We start from the raw sequence: 27002 nt of genomic DNA on the forward strand, positions 1-27002 counted from the left end.
ATTCTATGAAGAAGGAGCAGTTCTCTTTCTCAGGTTAGCAATAGCCTATAACTCATCAATTGCCTCTAAAATTCTTTCGCCTCCTTTGATCAACAATAAGAGGATATTTGGCTTCATCAGATAAAGCATAAAACAGAGAACATAATTTACCTTTGTGTAATATCTTTGGTAATTTTAGAAAAAAAGGTACAAAGAATATAAATTAAGCTCCAAAAGGCTCTCAAACTAAAACAAAAGCTACGGTCCTAGATAAATAAATGAGTGACAGGAAAGTGGGTGCAGAGTGGAAGCACTGAGGGGTTCCTAAGGACTGAGGTTGTACTGACTGATGGCCGTCACGTTCGGCATATGCCACGTTTCTTTCTCCAAACGCTCAGGGGCGCCATGCACCCCCCGTCTCCTCCATGTCTTCTGTTAGTTTTGGATACTGGCTTGGTGGGATAATATTGCATAACAAACTCAACTGCAGTACCGAATTTGCACGTTTGAAATTAACACTTTAGCATTTGCTGAACTCAGTCCTCATTAACTTCCATCACAAATTCAATCTGAAATCTAATTTGCATTCAAACAGATTAATGCCACCAAGCAGGTCTGGACTGATGTTTAAATTCAGCGCCGCCAACCACTTTTCAGCAGAGTTGCTCAGGGAAGCCAGCTTTTTGGCCATTTTGCAAACAAAGCAACCCAGCCTGGTTTTAACATCAGAGAGCTTGTGGCCCATGGCAACTTGGTTACCCTCGGGAGAGCCTTCCACAGCCACACTGTCCGTCTAGCAGGAGAATCGGGGGGGGGGGGGGGGGGTAGTGCTGCCTATGTGTCCTTGTGCTCGCAGAATGCTGTGGCATTTACTGACAATGATGGTAGCTGCAAAAAACAAAACAAAAAAGAAACTGAAACCACCCCCTTCCCACCTCCAATACTGCTTCGTGGAATGAATCTGCATTGTTCCTAGGGTGTCTCTCTCTCTCTCTCTTTTTTTTTTTTCTGTCATTCATTCTCTTTCTGGCAGGACTTCAGGTCTGTGTGAGAGGACCTTCATGTGTAGAGAGTGCAGCATTTGGGACCTTTTTTGAAAAAGACCAAAACGGAATGTTTTCTGACTTTAGAGAAAACGTGGTGATGTCTGAAGGAAAATGGAATGAGTGACAGAAAACTACAAACGAGAAATGACATTCAGCTTTGTATAATAAAAACACCTATTAACATTCATCACAAGGTACAGAAAACTTTAAGCCTCCAGGAGGCCGTGGGCCCAAATGGAGGCCTGAGGTCAGAACTTAAAATGGTATAGTAGAAGCAAAAAAAAAAAAAAAAAAAAAAAAAAAAAAAAAAAAAAAAAAAAGCAATACATTAAAAAGTTTGGGATAATTACTTTTTTAACCCCCTCCCCCCAATACACACACAAAGGCCTTCCCCATCCCAACTGGAAGCAAAACAAAAACGAAAAAAAAAAAAAAAAGGAGTAAAGGCAGTGATAATCAACATGCAGTACTGTGCAAATAGGTCGTCCATTGGAATCCTTAAATTCTGGGCAGAGGCTTGGTCTGCAGCTTAGACGCACATGCTCAGTTGGGTGTCCTCGGTGTCCCACGTCGGCAGGACGGCAGTTCAAAGTCTGCTGCTAAAAGTGAATCAGTTTAGCAAATTTACAACACTGATGTTGACTGTTAGGAGAGGAAAATCCCAAGTACCAAACAAGTCCATCCAATGCACAGAGTACAAATTCCTTTTTTCAACAAAAAGTAGAAAAATCAAAAATACTCCCAAATGGGATTCTTGATGGCACTCAGAGTTAACACGTTTCAGAGTTGTCCGAATGGAGTGAAAATCCTCCAGACTGTACAACAAATGGAGAACAATTTCACTGCTGACTTTTGACGTGTTTTTCCCCCCCAATCTTCGTTCTTGGGGTTGGCCTGCCCAGAGATGCTCACTCCATGTCCTCATTTACGGGTTCGTCTTCGTAATCTCGGTCGTGGTCAAAATCTGGACTGTGGTTGGCTGTTGTCACTAAGGATAGAGGCCCTTCAGCTTCCTCTGGATCGAGGGGCTCTTCTTTGACGTGCACAGGATGCCTGGAAGGAAGGAAAACAGGTTCACTTCACGGAAGGCCCTTCCGGACCAGGGCAAGTTGGGGGTGGGGGCAGCAAAAGCCTCCCTAGATGGAGGACTGGGTGGTGGCTATTTAAATTCAAACGAATGAAAACTTCATGCCATTTAAAATTGCGTTTCTCAGTGCCACATTCCAAGTGCTCAAGGGCCCCGTGTGGCCCGTGGCTACCACACTGGATGGCAGAGAGAGAAAAATTTCCATCAGGGCAGAAGGTTCCTGTGGGGCAGTGCTGTTCTAGAACAGTCCCTGGCCAGAGCAGCCTCTCCCGCAGGGGTGCGTTTCACACTTTAAAGCGCACTCAGATCACCTTGCCCTCCTGTTAAAGTGCCGCGTGTGTCTCAGCAGGGGTGGCATGGGGCCTGAGACTCTGCATGTCTGACAAGCTCCCACGCCATGCTGCTGGTCCGAAGAGGACGGTACTCTGAGTACCAGATAACAGGCCCCGCAGGGGCATCCTGGGTGGAAGAATACAAATCTTGGAAGAATTACGTGAAATAAGAATCTGCACTACAATGGTGTTTTGTGGGGACCACAGAGTGCGGGAGGCTGGGCTAATCATGGCTTGCTGTGTGTTCTGCTTTGCTAGTTAACATGCAGAACCTGTGAAAGAAGTCTCCAGAGACCGACCCCAAGCGAGGTTCTATCATTAATCAACTTCAAGCAAACACAGCAAAGAGACACCATGATACATGCTTGAAACTCCAAATTAATGCATATTTTTACAAACTGTCAATAAGGCGAGAAAAGCCCTGCCAGGAAACACAAACGGAGAGGAAAAGGCTCGCCCAACACAACAATATGATAAGAAAGCAGAGCCCCAATCAGAATAATAACGCTGTCAGCTGTAAACAAGGCAAAACAAGAGGCCCGGCTGGTAGCGGCCACCGGGACGCCGTAGCCTGTGACGAGATCTGCCAACTTTCTCATTATGGACCCGCACAGGGTTCACCTGAAGGGGACTGCGGGGGATCACGCGAAACCACGGGGATAACAATTGAGAAATGTTGTTCGTAAATCATATTTACAACCGATCCTTTGCAAATACAAATTACTTTCTGTTGCAAGCCTTTTGATATGTAAAAGAACCATTCAAGTTAAAATGGTCCCATCGCTGGGACAAGCTGCAGAAGGGAGGATTTTTTAATTGACATTATCAAGTATTAGTAATAAGAGGGGGTACTGGGGATGGCCGACTTCCTAAATAATTGATGTACGCAAACCCCAAAGGCCACTCGAACCATTTAAAAACAAACAGGAGTGCTTTGGACTGCCCTTGATGATGTGAACCTTCAGAAAACCAATTGACTCTAAAATTAGCACAGCCTAGAGAGGGTTTGGGGGTAGATGTCAGGGTAAATAGCTTTTAAAAAAATGGTGCCCATGTTCTTCAAAATGATTTGCAAAACGAAATTTATCGAAGTTGTAATACAGCCCATTTGACGGGTCGTGCTCCGTCTCGTTTTAGTTTCTTTAATGGTCCTACTTATTTGTGTTTGTACAGTAAGGCCCAGGAATGGCTGTGTAATTGAAGAGCCCCTGTGAAAAGTGAAGATGGGGTTCACGGATCAGTAGGAACTTCAATAAGGAAACGGCAGAGCATTGAAACCTCCCAGGATACCTTTGAAGCCAGCCCTCGGAGGAAACCCTCTATTCTTTTGGGAAGAATTAGGTGCAGTGACGATGACTCCTTTAGAAAACAATCACCCAAAATCCCAAATTAAGGTAGGTTTTTTGTTTTTGCCTATTCTCTCCCATGGGGGTAATATTTTTACATACTGCATACATAATGGAAATAAGATGATTTTGCTAGCTTTTTCAGTTGTAATTTTTATGGCTGTATGAGACCTCTTGTGCGGACCCATCAGTCCCTTAATACTGGGCGTTTCGTGAAGGTCTTTTTTTTTTCTCCTTTCTTTTGCTCTTTGAATAATAGAGTAACCACTTTTATCCATTAATCTTCCTATTTCTGCTGATTTACCTCCTCAGGATAAATTTCTAAGAATGAAATTCTGGGAGCAAAGGCCAAAAACATCTTTATGGTTCTTATGATTTATTATAGTATTAATTTCCAAAGGGGCTGTATCAATTTAGATTCAACTTCATCAGCTCCAAGCATGACTTTTATTTAAAGAAAAAAAATTTTTTTGTTAATGTTTGTTTATTTTTGAGAAAAAGAGCGTGAGCGTGGGAGGGGCAGAGAGAGAGGGAGACACAGAATCCGAAGCAGGCTCCAGGCTCTAGGTTCTGAGGGGTCAGCAAAGAGCCCTTTGCGGGGCTTTAACCCACAAACTGCGAAGATCATGACCTGAGCTGAAGTCGGATGTTCAATTGACTGGGCCACCCAGACGCCCCCCCAAGCGTTACTTTAAAATATTTTGTTGCTTAGCAGGTGTAAGGTAAGCGCAGGTTACTTTAAATTGCGCTTCCTGGATCACTGACAACGGTGAACGTTTCTTCATATTTCAGTATCATATTTTCACTATTCAATAGCAGTGTTACTTCACAAATTACCCCCTCTTCTCCACTGATTCACGTTTGGCAAGAAATGTATCTGTGTGTTACCAAGTCCTGTATTGAAGTTCACTGTAGTATCCTGGATCATCGTTTTCTCACTTTTCCTTCTTATATGCTTAATTATTCATCTATTCAGGTTTATAAACCTGAATTTGAGTTTGGGAGGGGTGGGAAGACTGAGAAATAGAATATTCTTGAGGAAGTTCTTGCTTTGTAATTTTTGACTCTGACGACTGTTTCGCTAGGCACAGACAAAAACAAACCAGATACAGTGTAAGTCTCCCCAAACACAGGTCACATTAGAGAATATTTTGTTTTCCCCTGAAAGTTGCAGCTGAAGTCAAGTATGATTATTGACCAACCCCAAGACACAGGTTAAGACCCTGTCGTGCATGCTGGCTTGCCCCAGTGCCTAATGCAGAGCCCGTCCCCGACAAATGCTAGCTCACTGACGAGATCTGTGTGACAGCCTTGACAACACAACTGAGTTAGATATTAAGGCTCCTTAAAGCTCCAGAGAAATGCAATCCAGCCTCACAACATTTATTCGTACCAGCAGATCCCCCCTGAGTGTGGCAAATGCAGTCACACGGGCATATGGTGCTTCAGAGAATCCGAGAGAATGGATTTCCAAGCAAGATACATTTCAGGTGAGATGCAAACTATTTAAGATACTATTCTTCACATACAAGTGCGTGTCTCCTGGAAATCGGAACTGCACGGATGCGCCATCTTGCACGTCACCCCGCTGCCCCACCTTTCTCTCCATCTCCTACTTGCCAAACAGTTCCCGATGGAAACTGTGTGCAAAACCACACACTTCCCTTCTTACATCTGAGTAATTCCTTTGTTTAGCCACTCTGGGAACATGAGAGTTTTTGACTAAAGCTGACTGGTGTTTAGAGGCATTGTGTTCTGAGGGTGTGTGCACAGCATGGAGTATTTTGCTTTGTAGCTCCGTTAGTTCCTATCGGGATAAAAGTATAATGCCCCAAAGCCATAATTATGGGAGTACTTTCTAGTGTTTCAAAGGAGAAACAAAATGGGGTAGTAGTGGAGTGTCACGGGAAGGGTAAGAACGGGGAGCTCGGTTTCAACACTAGATCGAAGCTTGGGCTGCCGGTCCTAACAAGGTTCTTTAAGCCACGCTATAAAGTTTACAGCTTGATTTATTCCAACAGACTAGAACAGTTAAGAAACCATTTGCATCATAGCCGGGTAATGCATACTGCACAAGAAGGAAAACTGTGTCATTACAGAAGTCGCTTAATGGAAACAGAGGGTCAAAAAGAGTAACATTCTGTGACACTGGGAGCGGGCACAAGGGCGATGCTGTTAACACACAATTATATTTAGCAAACAGCGCAAACCGGGGAGATGTGAGCAACGGCGTGCGTCATGACATCTGTACCCAGGGTTTCCTTAAACACAGCAGAAAACAACGGAAACCTTCATTTCATTAAAAATTAAGCCGCTTGTGATAGATGGTTTCTGGTAATGCTGGGGTTCATTCAAAGTTAGGAACTTTGGAGGGGCTTTATCTCGTACAGTAAAATTAGCATCATTCTCCACTGTTGCCCGAGGCTCTGATCCAAATATCTTTCTCTCTTCAGTAATCCTTTGCACTACGTAACAGGAATGTATATCCACCAGCCCTTTGGAGTGCAGATAGATTGTGAGGAATAGTCTCTCTTCCAACCAGTAACTTCGGATATATTTGCTTTAATGAGTATTGCTTGAAGCGGCTTATATACCAATTTATGTTTGCTCTGAACTTCCTTAATATCTGAGTAAACACTCCTGTCAGGACAATGATTTAAAAACGAACACGAGTGTGATAACAATAAAGTCGGGAGCACCAGATTGCTTTAGAAGAGGTGATGTGTGGCAGAATCAGTGTGAAAGACAAACGCATTCTTGAAGTGTTGTGTACTAAATGTGAAGAGATGGTTCCTGTAAATTAAAAACGATTATTTCCATCTTTAAAGATCCTTTTCAAAGCTCTTTGGGCATGACATTCAAATGCTAAATAATCAAATTTCAGATTCCCCTCGAACCTACCCATTTCCCTGGCAGACAGCCTTTTATCTTTTTCTTTTTTTTCCCTGCTGTCATTAGATGCCAATTCATTCTGTTGCTAATCGCTCCAGGTCATACCATCACTCAAATTACCTTAAAATAAGATGTCGGTCAAGGAATTCACAAACCGGGTGTAGACAAGGGGCCGATTCCAGGAGCTGGCAGTCCTGGAAAGGCTGGGTTGGTTTGTCCCTTTAAAGGGGGCAACGGTTTAGCAGATGTTTGGTAAGAGATAGAGATGGCCACTCCCTGGCATCCCCCGCAAATCCAATCACTTGGAAAAACGTGGTGTCTCTTCTCTTTGCAGCCTTCCCGAGCAGAGAGGGAGCTCTTCCTCCTCGGGAGGTCTGCCCAGTCCCTGTGCTGTTCACATTCAGCATGGACAACCATCGCCCATCACTTCATTCAGTTATACGGTGCTCATTATACTGCCGTCTGCTGCTATAATGCTCCTATTAATTTTCCTTTTGATATTTTAAAGCAATCTATAAATCAGGCGGCCTTTCATTTGTGCCATCGTTAATGCTTGGTCATCACGCTTGAGCGTGGTGTTTGCGGTCCGGACTATCACAACCAAGTAAACAAGCACTCTTTCTCCCCCTGCCAGGTTCAGCACACCAGCAAGTTGAACAAACTCACAGAGACGCATACCGATTTTAGGAGGAAAAGGTAATGTGGCTTAAATAATGGCCTGAGATGCCAAGCAGAGGGAAAAAAAAGCAAATGAGTCACCCATTTTATTGCCGTGTGCACTTGTAGGGCTGCATGAAGCTGATTGCTTTTATGGGAACGTTAGTATAAATGGTCCTTTTATGTGCTAACCGAGCTAAACATTTCCAGAAGCACCAACTTCTACCTAGGTTCTAGGAAAGCAGAAATTACAGAAAGGGTCTAAAAAGCAGCTCGAGAAGAGTTCGTGTGCACATCGCATGCAGAGACCTTCTGGGCGTGGACAGTACTCACACAGCTTGCATAGGGGATCTGCCCGGACTGCTGTCACTCTCGTTGCTGTTGGTATGCTCCATTGCCCCGTTCAGCTCTTCCCGTATGGCGCTGGCTAAGTTGCCCAGAGTGGGATTTCCCATGGAAGCGGTAGTGTATAGAGGTATACTATTCTCAGCCATCGAAGCCTGTTAGCAACCGAGAGAAAATGTATGAGGACGCAGAATATGCACAGACAGGGAAGCTGTTAATTAGGGGCGTATTCAAGGATCTTCCGGGTACGTTCACCGTGTGGCCGGCAAATGCAAGTTTCGAACAGGTGTAAAAGGACTCTGCTTTAACATTAAGACTTGTGACACATGTCCCAAGCTTGGTTTCCAAGAGCTAGCTGGGACCAAACCGCTCAAGGGGAGGGACGGCTCAATTTAGCCCTGCTGGGTAGAGTCACACGGTTTAGACAAGGCTATCTAAAATGAGCTTTCTGTCTGATGCCTTCCTTCAAGAGGGACTGAATATTTCCAGATCACAGGGAAATATAATGGAATTTTCATTTCTTTATCCACTTTGATGACTCCAGTATTGGATATTAAAGATTTGATCCAATTATTCGGGCCGCACAGCTCAAACTTATGAGAACTTCCATAAACATTTACCTCTTAGATCCTAGAGAAAAGGAAGAGATTATAGAATTGGAATCAATTTTTATCCCCCCCACCCGCATCATTTCTGTTTTAATAATTTTTGAATCTGTTTAGTGTAGTTTGCGTGGTGTTACCTTCGACCAGTTATCTCAATGTTTCAGACTCAGACCGGTCACCTGGAATTTTAGGACTAAAGAAAAAAAGATACCTGTCACTCCAAATGAGTGTCAGCAAGAAAAAAAAAAAAGTGTGGAATTGGAGAAAATAAGAAATCCCGAAGTCTGGTGGGGGGATGCTGTTCACTTGCTATCCTCCTGCATTTGAGAAAAATGACCACCCAGTCTAAAATGCAGCCAACAGTTACAGACGACCCTGGACTGAAGTATCCATATTGTTTCCTTGGGTAGCGATTATGACCCAGTAACTTTTCATTTTAGTGAAGAGGGCAGACTTTCAAAAACTGGCAGTGTAATTAGACCAAGATTGATCAAAACTGTCCTCTTACAGACTACAGTATGCCTGGTTTTCCATCCTAATGAGGAAAAAGTACAATCACAAGACAATCTGGCACGGTGACTTCAATTGGCCAGTGATACAAGAGGCCAAAGTATTCTAGAAATCCTGGCTCTAGAGAGAGCGAGCCAAAAATGAAGACAGAACGGGTGCAGAGCTGGGCTGCAGGGAATGTGCCTATTATGACAATTGCAGCCTCCCTAACTGTACAAACTGCAAAGCCAGGAATGCCTTCTTAGATACAAGCCCCGGTGATGGGTCTTCACTTACTAGGGCGCTATTTCAAAGCCAAGCCCTCTTGCTGCAATCTCACAGATTTCCCTTCTCTCCACTTCTGTATTTACGTAACTGCCTTCTTTTAACAAGTAGGGGGGGGGGAATCCTGTTTTTATTTCCAAATGTGGTGAACTTATTTTGATGAACAGCAAATCTGAACATTCTCCGCTCTCCTACAGTTTGTTAAATAATTTGCATCAAGTACTTTTTTCAACAGATCTCTGGTAATGGCAATAAAGCATTTTTTTTTTTTTTTTTTTTGGCAGAGCAAAATTCAACAACAGTTGCCAGGTTGTTTTTTTTTTTTTTTCTTTCAAACTGCAGCTGGACAAGCATCTTAACTGCCTTTATTTGAGACAACGCAGTGGTCATGCCTCTCTTAATCATGGAAGTTCCGCAGGAACCATCAGCTCTCACAAGAGCATTTCACTACTACACAGTCAGAACCTGGTGCAACAGCTTCTCGAGTCAACAACTGAGAGGTAAAGGCAAAACTGCAATGTTTGTAAGAATGTGTTCTGTGGGAGAAGCTGGTCACCCTATGGACAGAGCAACCTTCTTAAGCTGATCTGTTCTCCTTGGCTCTCAAAGTGTTCTAGGTGAAGGTCATTATGGGCTGGGGCCCAACAGCCACAGCAGTGAAAGGCATCCAAAAGGCAGGCACTTGTATTGATCCCTTGGTTGTGAGACAAAAAAGATGTAAGTGAAGAAAACCAGCATTAATAACCTTTACAATAATGATCAAGTGGGCAGCAAAGAGAAGCTGGTGCCTGATATGCAGAGTTTCTTGTACATTCTTTGTTGAGTGAGTGATCAAACCCCCCCCCCCAAGTTAAAAACATTTTCTACCAACTGCTTATGTGTTACAAAGTGGTTGTTTTTTGTAGCTGATGCCTCAGTGGAAGCAGGTGGGTTACAATTTTTATAATGGACTTAATCATATAATGGTCCTGTGTACTGTATGTGGTTTCATATCAAACACCTCTGCCAAAAAAAAAAAAAAAAAAAACACACACACACACACAAAACAGAACTCAGGTGCTCAAGTAATGGGGCAGAAGTCTGTAGGTACCACTGCTCCTGGAACATGAACCATGCTAAGATCCTCGGGGGAAAGGCAGTCTATAAATAAGAAGCTTTACGGTTACCCTTAGTTACTTCACTTTTTCAGAGCATAATGCAATCTGTCTCACGTCCAATGTTTTATTTCTGTAGTGGATTCTGCTGTCCTATTTTATATATTGTATATCATGCATTATGTTGCTCTAGTAATCTTTTTAAGATGTTGTTCCACTATTATTTTTACTTGTCTTGAAAAATGTAAATGGGCAATCATGGGCAGGAAAGGCTGCTGGTAGAATCCTGATTCAATTTGCCCAGCAGAAAGTGACCTGAGACTGTCTACTGACCATCGATCCAAACTCCTAGAGCAGAGGGAAAAAAGATCCATTCGGCAAATCGTGAATTTTTATCAATGTATTCACCTCACCTCATTATGCGAACAAAGTGTTCTTGGAAAAGTGCAGGACAGTTTGGGGCTACCGCTGGAAGTAGAGAAAGGGTAGAGAGGATGCCAAAAACCAATGTTTTGGAGATGAAACGTGAACAGGTCTGTCATGATAAGGCATACTAATTCAAATTACTCACATAGTTAAGAGAATCCAGAGGATCACTGCGTTTTTTTTTTTTTTTCTTTCCTTTCCGCCTCATGAATGTAAAATGTGCTTGTAATCTTAATACTCTCCCAGATAGAGCAGCCTTTAAATTCACACTTCACAAGGCTCCAGGGAAAATAAGTTCCTAATGAATGGTATTTACAGTGGCGGCATCTAAGCGTGCGCTCATTTGCTTTTCTAAAGTTACTGTGTAAACTACAAGTAATTAACAGAAACTCAGAAAGTAGTTCCTCCTAGTAAAGTTGGTTCGGGCTAAAAATAAATAAATATAATTACTGAAAAGCTAAGTTCAGTGAATTTGCCCCTGAAAGGAAACCGCATTAATGGTGTATCATCTAATGTCGGGAGCTGTGAGCCTGTCCTGATTACGGAGGTTGCAGGTTAGGAGCTCAGTAAACATTTGTGCAGTGAGTAGTGACAACGGGGTGTCTGTCCTGGTCTCCTCTGCACTGCACTCTGTTCGTGTAACGTCAAGTATCTCAACAATTTTTCATTCTCTCCCCTTCTCCCTCAAGGAGCCTTTTTCACATTCTCGTTCTCAGCAAATGGTTGCATCTGTGTATTATGGCCTTCTGGAGGGGCACGACACATCGGGGTGATAAAGCCCCACTGGATTATATATGTCCAATCTATCTAGAGAAAATGTCTTGAAAGTTAGCAAGGCTCCCTTGGCGCGTCTTCTAGAACAGTCGAGGGAGGGTCAAACTCAACCTGGACCACCGAGAAACGCCACAGACAGAAGGCTGGGCAGCCTTGGTTACTCGTATCTGGGGGGGTGGGGGGGGGTAAGCTCATTCCTGCCCAAGGCCGGTGTCTTCATCCCCCGGTAATGCTGGTTATGTAATGAGTGCTTGGTGTGTCAGTAGGAAACAAACATTCCGTGTGCTTATTATGTAATGTTGAGCAATCTGCTGGAAACGTAAAGAGTTTTCCCCAACACCTCTCTAGTTCAAACAGAAACCGTGTACTTGTACCAAGTGAACCAAACCTGGATCTCTTCCCCTGCCCCCGCGATGGACTAAAGATGCGGAAACAGACTTGAGAAGAAGAAATAAAAAGCTCTGCTTTCTCTTTAAACCCGTGAACAATAGAAGGTCATGTGATCCAGTGGCCTATCATCCAGCACATTAATAGCTGTGCTAGAGTAATTACACTTGTGGTATTTTTGCCTCAAGTGAAATTCTGAAATAAGAGGATGGAAATTATGATACTGCTGATAAATATTAATAAGTGAACTTTTAATTTTTTTGCCACAATATTCAAAATGCTAAGCATCCTGCTAATGCTGAAACAGCCCAATGTGTTTGCCTCCAGGGAGTACGATGCTTTGTGCACTTAAGAAAAAAGTTTAACGGAATTAAAATTTAATATCTAATTAGAGCGAGGCTAATATATTTTGAAATGAGTGGGGGAGACACGGGCCTCTGCCGCATATTCGGGACGACCATTAATCTTACCTGTAAAGCTGCATTGAGAGGTGTGCAGTAGGCGTGGCTGCTTTGCATGTTTTTAATAAGGGAAGGGTTACTGCATAAGAAAAAGATAAAAACTCAAAGTTAAACGCAATCCTCCCCTGAGTTCCTAGCTAAGTTTGATCTTACGCTTGCTGGTATCCTGATTTCTAAATCAGAAATTTCCCCCATTAACAAAACCCAAGAAAAGGTAGGGCTTGTCCCCAGCCCCCTGGCTTTAGTATGGGGCCGCTTCCGGGAACCTGGGTGCACGATTCTGGTTGAAGTTAGACCAGCCCCTCCACTGGTGAATTTTTTTCTCACCAAATATGGACCACTCTCTACCAAGTTTTAGTAGCTGCCATGAGTGCCAAAGAAAGGCAGAAGCTCTGGGGCGTCGGGCTAGGGGAGGCCTGGGAGTTGGGGAGAAGAATCTTGACTCTTAATCCTCTCCGTGACTTGAACTCCAGATGGACCACAGGAGGAAGGGCATGATCTCCCTCCCAGGCACATTTAGTGCTAAACAAAGATGGACAGCAGGACAGGGAAGGATTGTTCCTAAGTAAGGACGGAGGCTGGGACGAAATCTTTCTTGATACGTCACGCCGTGTCGTCCTTTCATCAAAGGAAGACAAGAGGCCATTGGAAAAAAATCTCTAGCTGAGTTATCAGGACACACTGAAGGGAAAGTGTGGCTTCCAGTAGGAAGTCACCCAGATTTATGACTGGCCTTTAAAGGAAGTGTATTTGCTGTTATTGATTTCTAATGATTCATTTCACTTCAGTTACATTATTACACTGAATGAGCAAGTAACAAGAAATTTACCCAGTTAAAGACATATTTGAACTCTAAATAAAAGCTGCCTTTTTTTACTTGGAGGAATGACTTTCACGCCACAGTATTTGGGTTTAAAGGGTCCCCGTAAGCTGCTGAATCAAAATACAACCAATATTTGTTTGCATTAAAGACGTCAAAAAAGCATTATTCAAGGCACTGGTGTTCCAAAGAGAAACAAGAGAAATACATGTACAAATCACACAATTTAGTTCCATTGCAGAAAGCCGTGGCACCGCTACTTGGTGAAATGCAAAACTACATGGGATGAGTCAACCATGCAAAGCCAAAGCAACAGCAGAAAAAAAAAACAAAAGCAAGTAAAGGCTCTTACTGTGCGACAAGCTCGTCAAAGTTTTCATCGGGGCAGTATTTGCGAGGACGGCCTCGTTGAATATGGCGGCCACGTTTAAACTCTTCATCATCAACTGTCCAAAAGGACCCAAACTCATCCTCTACTCTGATAAAGCACTTATGCAGTGAGAGGTTGGTGCGAATGGCACCCTGGGATAGGAGCAGCAGCAAAGGAGATGAAGTGGCAACAAAAGGAGACGGGGTTGGGGGGGCAGAACAGACATCCAATACAGGGAACAGGAAAAAGAAAATAAAATGCAATAAGCATAAGCCAATGGTTTGTGAGGGTTAATATGCATTGCCACCTAAAAGCTACTAGCGTGTGATGTAACAAAGACCGGCAAGCAGGGCGGGGGGACTGGTGGGTATACAAAACAGGAGGGATGAAATGCTTTTTTGCTTCCCTTAATTGAGACAACGTGGAACCAGTTCTTTGGTCTAACACCATCTAGCAGCCAAAAGCCTCTACTTTGCACTTGTTAGCACAATCCGAGCTAGGCTAAGAAGTTCAAACATGGTGGACGTACCCACTGATCTTTTGTGGCCTTCGTTTTTGGAATTCTACTTCATCCACTGTCCATACTGCCCCTTTAACGTTTTCTACTCGCACAAAACACTTGTGAAGACTAAGATTATGACGCACTGCATTCTGCAGCAAGTATAAAAGAGAGAACATTTACATTTTCTATAAGAAAAGACTCCAAAAACAGCAGTACATTCAGCCTCACAGTCCGCATTTGTAAAACCGTCCCCAAGACCTGTAGCTACCACCCCCGTGGACGACCTTCTTGTGGTGAAGGATGCCTTTTCCAAAAGGAGAAATAAAAAAAAAAAAAGAAAAAAAAAAACACCAAAATTACCACTTAATTATACTTTGGCATTTAAATTTAGTCTCTGGTAGTAGTGAACCAGAAGAAATAGTTAATATGCATATCAGCCCAAAATAGGTTTCACAGTAAAAATCTGAAAATATTGTTAATGTCACTTCAAAATAAAGAAACATGTAAAAGCATAAAACTGTCCCCTTTAAGCCCACTTCTCTCCCGTAAAAAAGGGTACTGGAAAAAAAAAATCGTGCAAGGTGATAATATTGTTGAATACGTTTCGTCCTGGTTCTTTTTTGTTCTTCAATATTTTGGCTTTAGTACCTTCTGTGGGTTTCGTCAGATTTATCTCAATTGGATTTTGCCTTTGAGAGCATTGCCTCATGGGGGTGACAGGATAAGGGAATGACATGAGCCCCAATGCATCAGTATCCATCATCAAACTATGTCTTACCTTCCCGAATATATACAAACTTGGCTCTTGCTAGGGGCAATTATCTTAATTAACAGAAAACACCAGAGGAAGACTTGAGTCAAACTCTCAATGGCAAAAAGAGAATACTGCTGAAGCTGATGGTTCCTAAAGATACATATTTCTATATTCCCCCCACCGTGTTTCTTTCTGAAGGTTAAAAGTCACTTCTAAGAGCCTTCTTAACTGAGACCCTTGACATCTAAACTCCACCAGAAAGGAGGATCTCAACTCCACAGCTCATCTTTCCTTTGAAATGCACAACCCGTAATGGGGCCAGTAGGAAGCACAGCTTCATGTCTGTAACCTTCTTGGTTGAACTTAGTGACTTAGACTCAAAGTGAGACAAGAGGACATTGCAGAAAGACCCATGTCATTTACTCAAAACTTTCTTCCTAGAGGGAAGAAGCGGGGTGACCACTGTGGCGTGAAGAGGGGATGCAGAAATCCCATCTCCCCTGCCTCGTGGTACCGCCACTCCCTTCCAATGATGCTGCCGTTGCTCAAACGTCGTGCATGCCGCCTCTGGTGCTACCCACAGTACTTCCTCTCCAAACATACGGAGAAGTGTTTCAAGGCGTAGGTAATCACCACTGGTGACTCTGTGAGGGGTCCAACTAGATAGTGAGGATTTTTCTTTTCCGTTACGGCAGATTCAAAGATAAGGAGACAAGTTTTCGTTCACAGCTAAGTCATCAACTACTCACAAGGGGAATCCACGGGATAAAGTCTCAGAGTTTTTGAGCAATGCCAGCATAATGGGGGGAGGTTCAAAACATCCAGGTGATTATGGAAGGACACTTCCGGTTCTAATTGGTGGGATAGGTTTGCGTAACAACAAAAGAAAAATCGCTGAAATTTTATCTCATGTTACATGGGAAAAAATCTGTCCTCTCAAGTATGCTTATAATTGTAGTCTCCTCTTTCAAGAAACTTTTTCTTTATTAAGGCACAGGAGAGGGATACTAAGGATCTCCTCTTACCTCCTAAAACAATAATACTAAGGAGATTTAAAATAAACCCAAGTTTTCTTTTTAAAAATCCCAGACAGATCATGTATACACATTGAAGACATAATTGGGGGAAAAAAATCAACATTTCCCCTCAACCTTATCATTGTCTAATATTTTAAAATAAGCATCGAAATGTTTAGCCCTGCAAAAGATCTAAAGAAACCACATCTGCCAGAAGGATGCTATTGATCTGTCTCAAGCATACAGCCATGTATGATATAAACTCAAACTTAAGGTTTGTTTTCCAAGACCGTACAGCTCTGCAAAAATATCCAGAAATCCAGTTTCCCAAAAAGATGAGTGAGCCCCTTTCAGTCACAATTTAAACTGGGCATTTCATCTTTTAAGATTACAATACAAATAAGATGAATCATTTGGTGCTTTATCTAGGATTGTTCATACTGACGGCACTTTTTCCTGCAGTTTGCAAAAATGAAAAAGTTAAAGCTGTAGATCTGAGCCTAAATTTCATATTCACAACTAGTAATTATTTTTAAATTTGATCATTTGCTATTTAAAAAAGGCAATTTGAAGAAAATGTCTGCTTCATGCTTATGCTTCCTGTATTTTGAAAGCATTCATAGCTAAAGATACTCTGGATTTTATCCCCTAAGGAGGGCTGAGGAAGAAAGGGGAAGATCTTGAACAGAGGTCTCCTTCAGCACCCAAGTGTTTTAATGGAATGAAAAAGGACACTTCAAGCCATAATAGATATGCAGGGCTGGGTAAGGTTGATAAATTAATTCTATGGTTATATTCATTTTCTTTTAAAATGCTAACTTACCAAGAACATAACAGAGGAAACCTGTTTTCTGCTTTTGTTTTTGTCCTATCTAAAATTTAAAAAGTAGCAAAGCGAATTTCCTTTGCACCCTAACATTAATCCCTATCATATTTATGAGGACGTACAGTATCCTAAGATATGTGCATTTTAAATGTTCCCAACTGTGGTGGAATTGGGGCATTCTGAGAATTCTAGGTAGCAAAAGAGCAAAAAAAATTGTGACATGGGACTGGCCCTCTTCGATAGCAGGAACATTTAAACCAAGAAATTGAGAGGTAAAATTCAAAAATTTGTGAGGGCTTCATTGAATACAGCAGAAAATGACCCAACTAGAAATGAGGTATGTCATGTGACCCTCCAGCCTTGTTAGGGCATTCCCCGTGGAGCTGAGGAATTTGATCTGTTTTACAGCAAACAGATGTTTGGTGTTAGAGTGAAGGTACACAATTTTTCAGAGTATCTATGAATCTCTGATTAATAGTTTGATGCAAAAAAGAAAAAAAAAAAAGGAACTAAATCCAAAACCTTAATATTATGTATTTTGCTTTCCTGTAATGACTCCTATATATAGTGCTACTACTTAGATTGTGTAGCTTTCTCTACTAATTACAGTAAGGAGCTTTTTAAAAATTTTTGTTTTTCTGAATCAAACCTGTTAAGGTTATGTGAAGTCTGTCTTAGTTCCCCAGGTTAAAAAAAAAAAAAAAAAAAAGAAGCTGTGTATCTCAGCAAATTCTGGTGGAGGCTTAAGACTGAAAAGCATGAGGTTTGTTTAAATAACAGGACAACCTCAACATCGGGCCAACAGTGTCCTCTACTCTTTTTCCCTTACACAGTAACAATCAGATAGAAATGATTTTACTGGCTGGTCCATCCAAAATCTGATGCCAATGTAATAGGAGTCTTCTGTCTCAGCATTTTAATCCCAATAAACTATCCGCTCACTAAAATACTCCCATAACTCTGACTCTGTGTGTATGAAAACAATACTCATGTATCTTACAACAAAGTCGTTTATAAATGGAAAGTTCCGGGGCACCTGATTGGCTCACTCGGTTAAGCGTGGGACTGTTGATCAGGGCTCAGGTCATGATCTCATGGTTTGTGGGATCGAGCCCGGCGTTGGGCTTGTGCTGAAAGCACACAGCCTGCTTGGGATTCTCTCTCTGTCCCTCCCCGACTCGGGCTCACGCTCTCAAAATAAATAAGCTTAAAAAAATGTTAATTAAAAAAAAAAAAAAGAAAAGAAAAAAGGTAAGATCCAAGCCTAAACAGGCCTGTGAGAAAGCTTACCTTCCACGTGGCAGCATTGCGTCGAAAATAAGCAAACATTCGTGTGAACCAGTTATAGATTTCATTTAGTGTTAGCTGCTTTTCTGGAGATTCGAGAATGGCCTGTGAAGCAAAAGTGACAAAAGAAGATAATTTATGACCAAATCAGCAGAATCGTCATTATACAGTTTCTTGAAAATATAAAATGACCATGATTCAGAGCTAAAGCCCAAGAAAGGTTTCACAAAATGATCTAAGATTAATGGTTGTATTTAACAGTTCAATAGCAAAATTCAAAATGGAATTATCTAATTGTTTTGAGTTTTTATTTCTGTTTCCGTACAGAAATATTAATTTATTAGTCATTCATAAAGCAGAATCAAAGAGAAATGCAAAACATTTCACTAGCTGATTAAAGCTCAGTAATTATTTAGAGCTCAGATTAATTCTAGGGATCAGAGATTACTGTAGCTTGTGATAATTGACTTGCCATCTTTAAACAGGCTCATTTTCACTGTTGTGTGAAATGAATTTCCTAATAATCACATCGTATTGTAATACTTAATCAAAAGCAATTATGTTATATATTGCAGTTTTAAAAAACCTTATAGAAAAGGTTTTAGCATGCCTGCATACTAAACGGTTTTAAATCTACTTCATCAATATAATATATCCATGCACATGTATACCTTTTGCTAGAACTTCACATACTGTGTTATTTACTTACCTGCCTAATTAAAGATGCGTATGTAAATGGTGGTCTAACTTCTGCGTTCTTATAAAACTCTTGGTTCTGCGCGATATCTGCTAAATAAGAATCATTGTCCTATTAATTATCACTTTTTAAAGAGAGGCTGGTCTACAAGAACTGCATGTTACAATTCTACGGGAGGCACAGATGGAGTATCTACCTGAAGAAATGGGCACGTTGTATTTGTCTGAGTACCGCCTGCGGATGGGTCCCACCGTATGCATGCTGGTGGTGGTGATGACGGAGGGGCCTTGGGTGACAGGAGTGATGGGGGCGGTTGGGGTCGTTGGAGTATGAGGTAAGCTCTGTGGAGAAGCCTCTGATGCAGACTTGGAGAGTGTGACGCTTGATACCAGATTCAGCTGTGAGGACAAGAATAATCCTTAGAAGACCTTCACAAAAAAACGGTGAGCAAGAAGGCATCTGAAATCCAGCAGGAGTAACACAGGAAATGCCTGGCTACTTTTCCTTCTCTAATCAACTGGAATAGGAGGCGAGTCCACTGAATAGTTGAAAATACCTCTGGCCATGTCCAAAGGATATGGACCCGTGGAAACACAGGTGTTCTCCAAAGACAGTTATAGATGAGTGTTTGCAGAAAGGGGTTATCTAGCCCAGTGAGTCTGACAAGTTCGGGGTCAAAACATTTCTTCAGTCATCAAGAACCGTCTTTGTAGTACTTGTGCTTTTGAACCCTCCTGAGTAGCATGCTGTGCTTGGCAGACTGCACACAGGGAGATGGAGTTCTGGTAGCACCCGCTGAACCCCAACGTTGCAGAAGTCACCTCTTGGGATACGCTGGGCTAGACCTGAGCTCTCCACACAGCACTTTTTGCAAAGGGCTGCTGCCAGTGTGGAACTGTTTTTGCTTCATTTTTATTAAAACTAAACTTAAAATATTGATTTATTTTGAGAGAGACGGGGAGAGTGAGCAGGGGAGGGGCAGAGAGAGAGGGAGGCAGAGAATCCCAAGCAGGCTCTGCGCTGTCAGCGCCGAGCCCGATGTGGGGCTCGAGCTCACAAACCGTGAGATGGTGACCTAAGCCAAAAAAACCAAGAGTCAGACGTGGAATAGACAGAGCCACCCAAGGTGCCCCTAAACTTGTATTTAGATAGCCACACGCAGCCAGTGGCTACCACACTGGCTGGTACAGTGATAGGCTACTTCATAATGTAACTTCAGCGAGGGAGCCATCACAAAGATGTCTGGCCTATTATGACTCATATTAAAAAGAATGGCACTGATCCAGTAAACCAGCATTTAGTTACAGAGACTAATCTTTGAAAGCTTTATGGGTAATCTTCACTAAACTCTAATAAATGTACGACTGGAATCTGTTAATTAAAAAAAAATGACATACAAAAAGATCGGAAACTAAAAACTTTTCTTCAGATTTCAAATGTTCAGTAATATGATTGAATCTATAGCATCAGGTCAGGAAAAGGCGTTTGTTTATTTGAAGGAGTATACGGGAAAATGAAGGAGTACTTACTCCTTCCTTCCATTTAGACTTCACCTTGAAGTGCTTCTCTTAGTAACACTGAAGAAAAGGGCTTGTCCCCCTTGCCCACAATTTGTTCTCCCAGAAATGTAAGTCTGGCTATGATAAAGAACTTGGTTATTTTCAACATAGTACCATTTACACATAATTGCTATCTCAGATACTTCTAGCCAGCCTCCAATCCAAGAAACCCACGCAAAGTAGGCTTATTTGGTAATGTTTTCTCAAACCACATTTCGAATCATTTAACAACATAAGTATTTCACCATTGCAGATGGACAAGGCATTATTTGTACAAGGTATTAAACATGAGATTCCTCCGGATTCATAAAGAGCCTATGAAAAGTTCGAATTTGTTGAGAAGACTCAACTCAACTAATTACCATCCTCTGGTAATGAAAAAAAGCCATGAGAACGCCTCCCGTATGTTTAGGGTGGTTCCATAAAAAAGCACAACGAAACAAAGACGAGTGATGTGAAGAAAAGAAGGATCAAATGTCGTTAGGTAAATATTAATTGAAAAATGTACACATGGTACTGTGAAAGGAATACTGGGTTGCAAGCCTGTACTTGTGCTTGGCTTTGTAACTCCCCTCTTGAAATGCTGACTCTGCTAATGCCAGACCCTTCTCCCAACCCCCATGCCTGAGGAGAGCAAGCTATGGAGAGGACACTGCCCTTAACCCCCCCCCCCCACCCCCCAGCAAGCTGGGCCAATGCTGGGAGCTGCTTTTTTATGAGTGCTGGAAACCTGACTTGGTGACACGCATTTGCAGACTAAGTGCTTACAGTTCGGAGGAGCAGCCATGGGATGGAGTGGAGTTGAGAAGCCAAGGGGGAAGGCTGGGGCTGACCTCCTCTTTGCCTTGGGCCTTAATCACTGACCAAGTACAGCAACAGTGTGTATAAGCATCAGCCCAAGCAACGGGTCAAGGAAATTAGTGCCTCAAAGGCTACTGCTCATAAATATACAGCTTTTAAAATTCAGATGCTGCTGGATGTAAGAATAGCCAAACACCCTGGAAAGTCATGGATACCATTTGTAGAAACCACTGTTGTAAATCACCTGCCGCTGCGTGATTTCACTGAGGTCTCATACCATCACCAATAAGTGAGATGTTATTAGTCAACATTTTGCAGGTGAGCAAACTGAGGCTGTTGATCGATGAAATAACTTGCCTCTATCCTGAACCTGAACCGAAAGTCAGACACACGCTTGTGATGCCAGGCCCAGTTAATGGGAAAAATAAACACTAGCCTGTTTCATTTTTCTGTATGCTTATTTTTGGAAAAGATTCAGTGAATAGCTTTAATCCCCGCCTATAAATGACATTCAATAAATATCACTGAGCCAACAGAAGGCATCTGGAAGAGAAATGACAAAAACAGGGATAGAACATTTAACTGCTGCCCCTGAAGAGCTTACCATCAAATACAGACGCTATTCAAGGGAAAGTGTGCGTAACAACTGTAAAGCGATTCTGAGAGTAATTGTACTTCTTGGCTTTCCTTTTCCATTTAAGAACGGTACCCCCTCAACACCGTCACTTTCTTAAACACGCAATGAAAATTAGAAACCCCACGGCCTCGAGAACTGTGCCTGCTCCTGTCCCGTTTGGTGAGGAAGGGCACCAAGTCCACTCCACTCCAAAAACTCAAAACTCACGTAAACATTCAGCAAGTACGAATCCATCCTCTGGTGCTCATGTAGATCAGACAAGTCACATGGTACTGTGTCATAAAATGTGAAAAGAATCGGACATCTGTGGCTTTTACCACAGGTCTTAACACCTGGCCTGCTTGTACCCAAAAAGCAACAGTGCAAAATAAAATCAATCCCTCCAGGGTGAGCACAACCCACAAAGACATAGGCAGTAGCGTTTTCTGGAGGCTGTTGAGCACAGGTAGCAAATGGAAATAAACACAAGCCAGAAGAGAGCAGAGAGGGGGCTTACCAGGCTTGACAAATGACACCGTGATTCACACCCACTGCTGGGCTGTCTCTAATAAGCCACAGAGGAAGCAGCCAATCTCAGCTAATTACCAGATAAAAATGTATTGTAAGGGTTCTAATTAGGAGACGCGGACGGAGGTGATCTAATGATTAAATGCTGTATTCGAGTGACCCCACCACCAATGTGAGGTGGTGCAAGATGTCACTGGAATATTTTGTAGAAACAGTAATTTTACTTCGAGGAGGGGAGGCAGTAATATTTGTAATGATGGCTGTGAGGTAAACTAATTAAAAGACAGTTCCTCCAGGAAGAGGGTGGCTGAGAGCAGCTGTGGCCATTCCACAACCAAGTGCCAAGTCTCAATAGAGGAACGGCAGTCAAGTGGAAAATTTCTGCCCGACCTCTGCCCTTGCTATTAATTTGCAGGAAAACTAATGACACATATACATATTCCCACAAAATTGTTCTAATTGCTAATTTGCCAAAGGAGCCCAGATTCCAAATTAAACATGACTGTAGTCTGTGAGGGAAGGAAGAACAAAAAGCTGTAAACTCCAAACAGGGGGTGCTTCGCCTCGTGAAATCATTTGAAGGCTGAACCAACAAGTTAATGAAATGTCAACCTTGTCAACTGCTATAGAAGTTTGTTAACTTTTAAACTTCTGTTTGATGATCACATGCTTGTCTTGAGGAGAAACCATCTTCAGGGAGGAAGGTCACGAGGGAGAGACAAGATGGGGGGGGGAAGGATTCAAAACAGGCTCTGTGTTCAAACCAAACCTGCTCTTTTAATTAAGGTCTCTGAAAACAGTGGACACACACACACACACACACCCACAGAAAGAAAAAGAAAAATTAATTACCATCTTAGAAGAGCAAATCGGGAACGGTGTGGGTTTTGCTATAATCTTGAAATATTCATCTTAATTGTAAACTATTAAATCTTAATATAATCATCAATTAGAAATGAAAGCATATGCGCTTCGTGTTTCTGATCGTAGTTAAGGTTTTAAAAGATTATTTTTTATTTATTTATTTTTTTCTGGGGCATGGAGCAGGAAGGGATCCAACTGGGAGGCAGGGAGGGTTTCTTTCCTATTTTTCTTATTGTGTCCATTTTCTATTTCAAAAGAAGTTGCTATGTTTAGAAAAGTTAGTAACTCTCATATTTTCTACATGGCAAGTTTCCGTCATGTGATGACTTCGGCAAAGATAATCGCTTTGAGGGTCTGGCCAGAAGTTAAATTCTTACGTCACTTGAACTAGCTGGAGGGTTTTCTGTCTTAAATGCACGTGGGCCCTCGACCACCGGCTTTCCCCCCAGCTCACTTCCACAAGGACTATCCTGGGAAGCTTACCCATCCCGACTACTGGGACTCTGTCAGCTGCCTGCTACTCTACTGAGCCCTTTTCTCAAAGATTAATCTTTGAGTTTTTAAACAGTAACCTCCTCTCTTCTTTTAAAGATGATGAGTCACTCACATTTTTAAAAAATAAACAAACCACTGATGTAAACCCCGGACAGAAACAGACTTGTTGTAAGTATTCCCATAAGAACTCATTTTTATTTTTGTTTGTGCTCTTGCCTCACATGAAAACAGATTCTGAGAACAAAAGGCAGACCTGAAACCCAAACACCAGGGGACCTAGCTGCTTAGTAGAGACTTTGAGGCTCACAGAACTCGTTTTTCTGCTCTTGTTTTACGGTCCTGAGCGGGCTCGAGGCCTGCTTTAAACTGCACAGTGTTTCTAGACGCGAAAGGCTGGCGTTCGGGCCCGCCTTCCTGAGGCCTAAGGGGCGTCCATGGGGCGGCTAGGACACGGCACGGGAAGCTTTGGTTTGGTGTCCCAGCTACTGCACTGGGCCAGGCACTGGCAGAGGGCAGTGAATGAGAAAGGGATGGTACAGAGGTGGGGACGGGCAGGGAGGGCTTCATGAAACACAGTATATAAAAATAGCTTGTGTGTGTTGTGCTAGAGAATCTTTTATGGCTGCCTAATATTGTTTCTCTAGCCCTAAAGCAAGGCTGCAAGCAGCCCAAAGGATCAGCCATTTCTTCAGGACTTAAAAGACCCCTTTTTCAGATGTGTGTGTGTGTGTGGCGGGGGGGGTGGGGGGGACACTTTGTTTTTATAGCAGCTAAAAACTATTTCATAACAGTCCTAATTGCTATGGTTGGAGGAAAAGAGAATGCATAAAAAGGAAAATGTAATACTGCATTTTGCTTCAAATATCCAAGTTCCTGTAAGTGTTTTATAACATTTTCATAAAGAAGGATCTACTACCTACGCTATAATTACTTGCCCACCAAATCTGAAGGAATGTGGTTTTTCCAGCATCAGGAGTTGTTTTCTGGTGTGCAGGAATACCCTGAAGTAATGTGTCCTTCTTGTGTCCTCAGTATTTTAAAATACGATTTACAGGATTCTCCTGACATTATGAGAGGGAAGTCTTAAAAAAAAAAATCCTTAACAACTTAATAAAGTCCTAACACAGATATGCTTCTTTTGTTGTTATTGTTTTGTCCTCTGAGTTACGCTTCCCTCCAAGGAAATAAACAGCTCAGCAAATTCTCCATGGAGCAAGCGTGGAGACACGAACCCCCAAGCAATCCACTCTGGTGTTTACTTTGAGAATGTTACTGAGTCTGGAACAAAAGAATAGCCATCAGTCTCATCAGGGTAGTTTACTACTGTCGGGTTTTTTGCTTCTCTTCACACGGAAAGGAGAAGAATCTTTTAAAACTCATGTCAAGAAAGGCTTTTCCCGCCGTGCCTACCCAGCTGCTAGAATATACGGCCACTCTGGGAAACTTTTACATATCCTTTTCCACGCCGGGCCCAGCCTTAATAAAATCAAAAGCTGACAAATAAAATAAATTAAAAAATGGAAAGCCTAGTTTATCTGATGTTGGCTGGCCCTTTGCTTCCTCCACACTGATCCCGTGACATGCCTTCCTCTCCCAGTCGCCTTCCTCACAGACACACACGCCCCTACTCCGAACCCAAGGAAAGAATCGCTGATCGGACTCCTTTCCGTTGCTTCCTTTTGAAGACTCTCTCAATCCCCGATGTAGGTGAGCCATTCTAACGACACGGGGCACAATTCATGCAGTGGGTATGTGTGGTTGTTAGCTTGTCCCACAAGACTCCAAACACCTCAGTGGCAGGGAGGGGGCTCTATGCTTTTAGCAGCTTACTTCATAAATACTTGTTGATAAAATAGCTGGGCTTTAAGTGCAGGAATTCCCTTTCCAAACATAACAGGCCGTGGGAGCCCTGGGTATAAATTACTAAAGGAGAGCTCTTTTCTGGTCTAAAGGATTTTATGGCAAAGCAGGAAGAGGTGCCACTGAAGGTGTCCGAGGAAAAGGAAAGCTGGGCACTCCTCCTCCAGCTCACCTATGCACGTCCCGGTGTGGGATGAGCTTAGAGCCAGGTCTAAACACTCGAGACTGTCCAGAGGTGAGCATATCCTCCAACTACCCACAGGGGAAGACGGGTTCCGCAACAGGGTCCGGGGAACGTGTCTGAGCGGAGGTAAGAACAATCCAAGAAGGTTGTGGCAGTTTCTCTGATGCAGTGCAACAGCGACCGGGTTGGATGACTGGATACAACAAATGACATGTACCACCCAAATGGCATTCAGTGAAAAGCAACGTTTACAGCAAAGCATTCTATCACTTAGTGACTAAGAATTTTAAAATAAACATGCAGTTCCTTTTAAACAGAAACGGAAAAAAGAAAAAAAAAAAACTTCATCAACTTACTGGCAAGGCTGTAACATGAAAGTCCCCATCTATGGTTAGATCTGAATCCTGACGACTGCTTATTTCAAATCAAAGATTCTAGAAGGATACACGGTTCATTCTATTATTTAAGGTGGAATAAATTAATTGCAGGGAAAAGGAATATTTTGCACCTGAGAATCGATCATCAGATAGCTCCGTATCCCTCAAGTTGAAAGAACCAAGGGTTTGCGAAATGCCTGTGCCTCCCCCGCCCCTTTTTGGCAAGGAAGTGAGAAATCTATGCAGAACACTACACGTCTACCTTTTATAATTAATTTCCCAATGCCTCACCTATACGTATTTTAATAATTCCTGATTTATAAGATGGTATCTGTAATAAAATTTTCTATTTTCCAATAAATGAAAAGAAGGCAGGTTCACTCCAGCAACGGAGTGTCACGCAATATCTGCTTGTCAGGCACCAATTTTTACTTCTTACATGTAAGTTAAAGGATAAGGAATTTATAATGCTGCCTGTGAAGGGAACCACTTTTCATACACAAATGTGATCTTTTTTTTTTCAAAGGGTAATACAACAGTACATTTACATAAACTAATCCAAACAATCTATGTATTTGACAATGGCAAACCTCACACAGACGGCCTATTGTTGGTTTACATCTTGGAGTTCTTTATATTGGCTTGTAGCGCTGCTCTAGCTGTCAAAGGTTTGACTTGGACACTAAATAAATGGTTATAGAAGTGCTGTGCAGCGATATTGGACTTCTTTGCAAAAGAAAACCTGCTGTGTATGAATTCAAAAGCTATTAATTTTTCAGTCAAAAATATTCGTGCCTATTTCTTTTAATAAAGAAATACTGTGCTGAACTACTAAGAGATAATGTTGACTAGTGGTAGAGAATTTTCAATAGAACAGTTAAAAATAAATTTAGTAGGAGGTCCCCTTCAAAGTTACAATTTTCTAGAATGTAAAACATTTTTTTTTTTTTAATACTAATCAAGACAAACCTTCCTCCCCAGTGCATTTCCCCCACGACTGCTTTTCCCTGTTTACTGGCTGCTTCACACTGGTCTTCATGGAGATTCCCAAGGGTCCTTTTGTGGCCTATGCAGGCTTACCTGGATGGATGGCCCTCTCTGCCAACACCCTGCCCCAGCACTCACGGAGCGCCCCATGGGGTTTCACAAATCCTTCTCCACTTTCATCCCTCCTCCTCCCAAGGAGCCCCATGATACAAAATGAGTCCCTCCCAGAGTCCGGAGGCCAAACAGTATTTTAT

At 42.3% G+C, this 27002-nt stretch overlaps 1 protein-coding gene and 1 long non-coding RNA gene across 9 annotated transcripts in view; one reads left to right on the top strand and one right to left on the bottom strand.

Annotated features, from left to right (window-relative positions):
* Window positions 1-1350: 1350 nt before the first annotated feature.
* FOXP1 (forkhead box P1) overlaps window positions 1351-27002 on the bottom strand; it is a 594085-nt gene continuing 568433 nt past the window's right edge. For 5 of the 8 annotated variants that reach the window (XM_047096082.1, XM_047096085.1, XM_047096084.1 and 2 more), the window contains 7 exons: window positions 18674-18875; window positions 18490-18569; window positions 17784-17885; window positions 13925-14046; window positions 12215-12284; window positions 7673-7839; window positions 1351-2078 (listed from right to left, as the gene is read on the bottom strand). In XM_047096082.1, the coding sequence (XP_046952038.1) occupies window positions 1934-2078; window positions 7673-7839; window positions 12215-12284; window positions 13925-14046; window positions 17784-17885; window positions 18490-18569; window positions 18674-18875 (888 nt within the window). In that variant the 3' untranslated portion in view covers window positions 1351-1933. Of the gene's footprint in view, window positions 2079-7672; window positions 7840-12214; window positions 12285-13377; window positions 13548-13924; window positions 14047-17783; window positions 17886-18489; window positions 18570-18673; window positions 18876-27002 lie in introns of all 8 variants that reach the window. The other 3 variants (XM_047096086.1, XM_047096081.1, XM_047096087.1) reach the window with 2 other exon arrangements.
* LOC124524067 (uncharacterized) lies at window positions 3622-9902 on the top strand. Its single transcript, XR_006965157.1, has 4 exons — window positions 3622-3838; window positions 5190-5280; window positions 7317-7378; window positions 9348-9902. It is a non-coding gene; the product is annotated as an uncharacterized LOC124524067 (long non-coding RNA).

The sequence above is a fragment of the Lynx rufus genome, unplaced genomic scaffold (genome assembly GCF_022079265.1).
Source record: "Lynx rufus isolate CCGP_SWC_20201006 ecotype Redwood Valley unplaced genomic scaffold, mLynRuf1.p SCAF_4, whole genome shotgun sequence".
In the NCBI taxonomy this organism is placed as follows: domain Eukaryota; kingdom Metazoa; phylum Chordata; class Mammalia; order Carnivora; family Felidae; genus Lynx; species Lynx rufus.